General features: G+C 67.6%; 3 protein-coding genes across 3 annotated transcripts in view; all 3 read right to left on the minus strand.

The window, feature by feature from the left end:
• The window catches only part of LOC121342576 (leucine-rich repeat and calponin homology domain-containing protein 4-like), a 3,819-nt gene extending 555 nt beyond the window's left edge, over positions 1-3,264 (minus strand). Inside the window, exons 1-10 of the mRNA XM_041417099.1 lie at positions 3,017-3,264; positions 2,513-2,657; positions 2,311-2,437; positions 2,133-2,238; positions 1,916-2,052; positions 1,773-1,846; positions 1,591-1,687; positions 1,441-1,498; positions 1,295-1,357; positions 842-958 (exon numbers count right to left, since the gene is read on the minus strand). Coding sequence (XP_041273033.1) covers positions 842-958; positions 1,295-1,357; positions 1,441-1,498; positions 1,591-1,687; positions 1,773-1,846; positions 1,916-2,052; positions 2,133-2,238; positions 2,311-2,437; positions 2,513-2,657; positions 3,017-3,209 — 1,117 coding nt within the window. The 5' untranslated portion in view covers positions 3,210-3,264. The remainder of the gene's footprint in view (positions 1-841; positions 959-1,294; positions 1,358-1,440; positions 1,499-1,590; positions 1,688-1,772; positions 1,847-1,915; positions 2,053-2,132; positions 2,239-2,310; positions 2,438-2,512; positions 2,658-3,016) is intronic.
• Positions 393-1,249, minus strand: LOC121342579 (forkhead box protein I3-like). Its single transcript, XM_041417103.1, has 2 exons — positions 1,072-1,249; positions 393-958 (listed from the first exon to the last, which is right to left on the minus strand). Exons 1-2 carry the CDS (start codon positions 1,220-1,222, stop codon positions 834-836), a joined length of 276 nt encoding a protein of 91 aa, XP_041273037.1. The 5' UTR covers positions 1,223-1,249; the 3' UTR covers positions 393-833.
• Positions 3,265-3,784: 520 nt separating the features above from the next.
• LOC121342577 (procollagen C-endopeptidase enhancer 1-like) overlaps positions 3,785-6,061 on the minus strand; it is a gene marked incomplete at its 5' end in the record, with an annotated part of 7,790 nt that continues 5,513 nt past the window's right edge. The window contains 2 exons of the mRNA XM_041417100.1: positions 3,785-4,080; positions 4,163-4,474. Coding sequence (XP_041273034.1) covers positions 3,935-4,080; positions 4,163-4,474 — 458 coding nt within the window. The remainder of the gene's footprint in view (positions 4,081-4,162; positions 4,475-6,061) is intronic.

Genomic DNA, 6,061 nt, shown 5'->3' on the forward strand with positions numbered 1-6,061 from the left:
GGGGGGGGGGGGGGGGGAAGTAGCGGGGCCCCGGGGGGGGGACGGGCGCCCCCAGCCCCCCCCGCGGGGTCCGGGCCGGGCTCGGCTCCTGCAGCACCTGCCGGGGAAGGGCGGAGTTAGCGGCTTTGGGGAGGGGGGGGGACACGGGGCAGCGCAGCACAGCTGGGGTGGGGGGGGGGGCGTCCCCTTTTGGGCACAGAAAGGGCGAAAACGGACAAAAACAAAAAGCTGAGCGGTGGCAGCAGGAGAGGGGCGGGACTGAACCCCCCCGCCCCAGGGTTTGGTCCCGGCCGGTGACCGGAGCGTCACAAAGGGACCGGGATGTACCAAGTGTGATTTTGAGGGGGACGTCCATCCTCAGAAACATTATAATAACCGGAGTAACAACCCTATCGTAGTTAAATATAATAATTTTAATAATAATTAATTACAATAAATTTTGGTCATCCGCATCTTAGTGTTCTTTCACCATAATTAACTGCAATAATTAACTTATTACGCTCACAGTCCCGTGTAACAACTCATTATAATACCGAAACTCGTTATAATAATAAAACTCATAATAACTCATCATAATTAATTACAATACCAATAATTAAGGGGGGGGCCACAAGGGGTTCAGCCCCTCCCCCTTCCCTGCCTCAGTTTCCCCAGCGTTAAGGCACAAGAAAAGAAGGGGGGCAAGGAAAGGTGCGAAGGCGGGGACCCCCCCCGGGGGTTTGGGGGTTCCCCCGGGTTCTGGGGGGGCTCCCCATGGTTCTGGGGGGGTTCCCCGTGGTTTGGGGGGGCTCCCCATGGTTTTGGGGGGGCTCCCCATGGTTTTGGGGGGTCCCTCAGCAGCCGAAGAGCGCGCGGTGCGCGGCCACGAGCAACGCCATGAGGAGGCCGTAGAAGAGGGCGAAGAGCAGCCCAGGCAGGCGCTGGGTTCTGGGGGGCTGCCGGGGGCTCCGTCGGGGCCCTGGGGGGAGGCAGGGCAATTAAGAGTCCCGTTAATTAGGGCTGAGGCTGGCGAAGGGGCGGCAGAGCCGCGTTAATTAGGGCTGAGCCTAACGAGGCCAGCCGCGTCCTCACCGGCAGCGCCGCCGTCCGGGGGGGTCTCCGGGGGGGGGTCCTGTGGGGGGGCAGCAGCCAGTGCCCGGCCCTTGTCCCCCGGCCCACCCGCTCCTGATCCCAATCCCATCCCAGCACCCAAATCCAGCCCAGTCCCTGTCCCTGCCTCCATTCCCAATCCCCAGTTCCCATTCCCTATTCCCATTCCCATTCCCCAATTCCCATTCCCAATTCCCAGTCCCCAATCCGGGGGACATCACCTCGGGCCAGGGCTCCTCCTCCAGCTGCTCCGGGTCACTGTCCCCAGCTGTGGGGACACGGGGGGTGACGGGGGGGTCCCCGAAGGTGCCGGGGGGTCCCGGGGGGCTTTGGGGATGCCCCATCCCTCACCTGCCCCGCCGTGTGCCTCCCTGTGCTGCCGGGACGGCTCCGAGGACTCATCCGTGGACTGAAACGGTGCCGAGGGGGGGGTCAGTGGCTTGGGGGACACCCCGAATTGCCCCCCCCCCCGCGACCCCCGAAACTGCCCCCAAATCCCACCTCGTTCCCCGACCAGCGCTTGCTGCCGCTGTCGACGCTGTGGAAGCCGGAGTCCAGCCCCCCCCGCTGCCGGAGGGGACACGGCTCGTCCGGGGGGCTGCGGGGGGCACACAGCGCTCAGAGACCCCCCGAGACACCCCAAAAACAGCGGCGCGCCCCCTCCTCGAGCCCCCCCCCGTTACCATGCGGGCGGAGGATGGGCGGCAGCCTCGGCTTCCAGGTACTTGAAGATGTGGACTTTGCCCTTCAGGCAGACCTGGGGGGGCACGGAGCGCTCAGCCGGGGGTTTTGGGGGGTCGGGGGGACGCCCCGGGGCCCCCCTCACCTGGGCGGGGGGGAACTGCAGGGGGTTGTTGTCCGCCAGCAGCGTCTGCAGGTGCCGGAGCCGCCGGAAGCAGCGCGGGATCGCCAGCACCCGGTTGCAGGAGAAATCCAGCCGGACCAGCGGCAGCTCCGAGAGCTCTGGCGGGGGGGACACGGACACGCTGGATCCACACGGGACCCAGCGGACGCCCCCCCCGCTCCCCAGGACCCTCACCCACCCTCGGGCAGCGCCGCCAGCTGGTTCCGCCGCACGCTGAGGTCCCGCAGCGCCCGCAGCTGCCCCAGCCCCGGCGGCAGCGCCCGCAGCCGGTTGGAGCCCACATCCTGCGGGGCGGAACGGGGCTCAGCGGGGTCGCGGGCGCGGCCCCGCGGGGCTGCGGCCCGGCCCAGGCTCACCAGCTGCCGCAGCGTGCGCAGGGCGCCCAGGTTCGGCGGCAGCGCGGCCAGGCGGTTGTTGCTGGCGTTGAGGACGCGCAGGGGCAGCAGGCACAGGCAGGCGGGCAGCGAGCTCAGCTGGTTGCGGCTGCGGGGCAACACGGCGGCGGGTCACGGCGCGCCGCCGGAGCTCCGCCGCGGCTCCGGCGGGGCCGCAGCGTACCTGAGGTCCAGGTGTGCCAGGGCCTGCAGGTTGGCGATGGCCGGCGGGACGCTGCGCAGGCAGTTGTGGTGCAGGCTCAGCCCCTCCAGCGAGACCAGGCGGCAGGCGGCCTCCGGCACCTCGCCGAAACGGTTCCGGGACAGGTCTGGAGGAACGCGGGGCATGCTCGGGGACAAGAGACCTCCGGGGACAGGGAACCTCAGGGGAGGGGACTGAGGAGGACAGGGGACAAAGGAGCCGCCGGGACAGCGCTGCTGGTGGAGCCCGAGCCGCCCGGCCGAAGCTCGGCGGAGCTGAAGCCGCCCGACCGCCCGGACCGGGCGCTCCGGCTCGCCCCGTCCGCTCCCGGCGCCTCCTCAGCCGCCTCCGGCAGCCCCCGCGGGCCCCGGGACGCGCCGAGGGAGGCGGCGCACCCGCGGCTTCCCCTGCGCGGGGGGAAGCACCCCGAGGGACCCCGGGCTGTGGGGAAGGCTCGGGGGCCCTGCCCCGGCGCCGCGGCCTCACCGGCCTGTGTGGTGTCGCTGAGGTCCCAGCGCCGCGCCGCCGGGAAGGCGCGCAGCCGCCGGCCGGCCAGACTGAGGGTACCGGAGGCCTCTGCTTCTTCCAGGGCGCGCTCAGTGCCGGCTCCTCCGGGCAGGCGGCCCGGCGGCGGCGGCGGCGGCTCAGCCGGGACAGCCCCCAGCGCCCCCGCGGCCATGGCGGCCCCGGAGCTCCGCTCGCCGCGGCCGCCGCTGCCAGACTGAGCCCCGGACGCTTCCGGACCCCGCCACAGGGGCGGGGCCAGAGCGGCAGCCAATCAGAAGTAGGGGCGCGCGGGGAGGCGGCGAATCGGACAGGGCGAGCGGCGGGCTTTGCCAGGAGAAGTGCGGAAGTTTGCTCTTTGATTGATAGATAGGTTGAACCAATCGTCGTCAAGCAACGGGGGGTGCGGTCCAACTGCAGCCAATCACAGCTAAAGATTGCGCCAATCGCGAGCGACAACGGGGAGCTGGTTGCCCGGCAACGGCCGCGAATATTTTGGTGCCGTCAGCCAATGGAAATCGAGGAGGCGGGAGCAGCGCCCGAGATTGACATGTAACCAACCAATCGCGTTTGACGCAAAGCAGGGATAATAAAAACCCCACGCTTGGCCGGGGGCGTGTCGCCTCCACCAATCAGGAGTGATTGACAAGCAGGGAAGCCCAGGAGGCCACGCCCCGGTCCCTTCTTAAAGGAGCCGCACCATTTAAAAAGTGGGGGGGCGGGGGGTGGTCCCATTTTGGGGGGCCGCATTTTGAGGCTCCTATTTTGGGTTCTCCCCTTGAATGCGGCTCTCAGGCCCTCTCCCCCAGAACCTCCAGGCACGCGCTCCATCTGTGCACCCTTTATTTGCGAAGGAGCGGGGGCCGGCGCGGGGCGGGGGGGGGTCTCTCTCCGGGGGTCTCAGGGGGTCCCCCGGCACGGCCTCTTGCTGAGGTTGCCCAGCACCTGCTGCTGCTGCTGCGGGCGGTAGGGCACCACGAAGGCGTCGGGCGGCAGCAGCGCCGCCCCGTCGGCCGCCAGCCGCCCCATCAGGACGTAGCTGGAGCCTGCGAGGGGTTTGGGGAGGGGGCGCGTCAGGGCCGGGAGGGTCGCTCCGGGCCCCGCGGGCGCCCCCCCGGGCACACGCACCTCTCTTGAGCGCCGGGCACAGGCGGCAGGGCAGCTGCAGCCGCAGCGAGGAGCCGGCGGCGGGCGGAGGGGCCCCGAGCGGGCCCCACTTGTAGAGGCCGAGCACGGAGAGCGAGGCCCAGGCCGGCTCCGGCGGCGGGCCCCGCGACAGCGACTTCACCGCGCCGGTCAGCACTGCAGGTACGGCAGCGGGCTCAGAGCCGGGACGGGGGCTCGGGGGGGCCCGGCCGCACGGGCCCTGCCCGGCCCCGGCTGGGGGTCCCGGCCGCAGCTTCCCCTCACGGTTCTGGGTGCTCCTGGCCTCAGTTTCCCCTCACGGATTTGGGCGCTGCCTGCCTCAGTTTCCCCTGTCAGTTCTAGGGGATTCTCCAGACTCCATGCCTCAGTTTCCCCTCACGGATTTGGGCACTGCCTGCCTCAGTTTCCCCTCATGGTTCTGGGGGATTCTCCAGACTCCCTGCCTCAGTTTCCCCTCATGGTTTGGGCACTCCCTGCCTCAGTTTCCTCTCACAGTTTGGGCGCTGCCTGCCTCAGTCTCCCCTCATGGTTCTGGGGGATTCTCCAGACTCCCTGCCTCAGTTTCCCCTCACGGATTTGGGCACTGCCTGCCTCAGTTTCCCCTCACGGATTTGGGCACTGCCTGCCTCAGTTTCCCCTCACGGTTTGGGCACTCCCTGCCTCAGTTTCCCCTCACGGTTCTGGGCACTCCCTGCCTCAGTTTCCCTTCACGGATTTGGGCACTGCCTGCCTCAGTTTCCCCTCATGGTTCTGGGGGATTCTCCAGACTCCCTGCCTCAGTTTCCCCTCACAGTTCGGGCACTCCCTGCCTCAGTTTCCCCTCACGGATTTGGGCGCTCCCTGCCTCAGTTTCCCCTCACGGATTTGGGCACTGCCTGCCTCAGTTTCCCCTCATGGTTCTGGGGGATTCTCCAGACTCCCTGCCTCAGTTTCCCCTCACAGTTCGGGCACTCCCTGCCTCAGTTTCCCCTCACGGATTTGGGCGCTCCCTGCCTCAGTTTCCGCCCGCAGCTTCCCCTCAGGGTTTGGGTACTCCCTGCCTCAGTTTCCCCTCACGGATTTGGGCACTGCCTGCCTCAGTTTCCCCTCACGGTTTGGGCACTCCCTGCCTCAGTTTCCCCTCACGGTTCTGGGCACTCCCTGCCTCAGTTTCCCTTCACGGATTTGGGCACTGCCTGCCTCAGCTTCCCCTCATGGTTCTGGGGGATTCTCCAGACTCCCTGCCTCAGTTTCCCCTCACGGATTTGGGCACTGCCTGCCTCAGTTTCCCCTCACGGTTTGGGCACTCCCTGCCTCAGTTTCCCCTCACGGTTCTGGGCACTCCCTGCCTCAGTTTCCCTTCACGGATTTGGGCACTGCCTGCCTCAGTTTCCCCTCATGGTTCTGGGGGATTCTCCAGACTCCCTGCCTCAGTTTCCCCTCACAGTTCGGGCACTCCCTGCCTCAGTTTCCCCTCACGGATTTGGAGTTTCCCCCCGCAGTTCCCGCACTCCGTGCCTCAGTTTCCCCCCACAGTTCCAGCACTCCCTGCCTCAGTTTCCCCTGTCAGTTCTGGGGGATTCTCCAGACTCCCTGCCTCAGTTTCCCCCCACGGTTCGGGCACTCCCTGCCTCAGTTTCCCTGTCAGTTCTGGGGGATTCTCCAGACTCCCTGCCTCAGTTTCCCCCCACAGTTCCGGCACTCCATGCCTCAGTTTCCCCTCACGGTTCTGGCACTCCCTGCCTCAGTCTGGGCACTCCCTGCCTCAGTTTCCCCCCGCAGTTCCAGCACTCCGTGCCTCAGTTTCCCCCCGCAGTTCCAGCACTCCCTGCCTCAGTTTCCCCCTGCAGTTCCGGCACTCCCTGCCTCAGTTTCCCCCCAAGTCCTTGCAGCACCCCCCTC

The sequence above is a fragment of the Onychostruthus taczanowskii genome, unplaced genomic scaffold, assembly GCF_017590055.1.
Source record: "Onychostruthus taczanowskii isolate IOZ18803 unplaced genomic scaffold, ASM1759005v1 scaffold543, whole genome shotgun sequence".
Taxonomy (NCBI): Eukaryota; Metazoa; Chordata; class Aves; order Passeriformes; family Passeridae; genus Onychostruthus; species Onychostruthus taczanowskii.

What these genes read in the sequence shown, in the direction of transcription:
- LOC121342579 (XM_041417103.1), bottom strand. Translation starts at nt 1,222, where the DNA reads ATGGAGGCAGGGACAGGGACTGGGCTGGATTTGGGTGCTGGGATGGGA. An exon ending in CCCGGACGGCGGCGCTGCCG is followed by an intron (nt 959 to 1,071) that starts GTGAGGACGCGG and finishes GCCTCCCCCCAG; the next exon opens with GGCCCCGACGGAGCCCCCGG.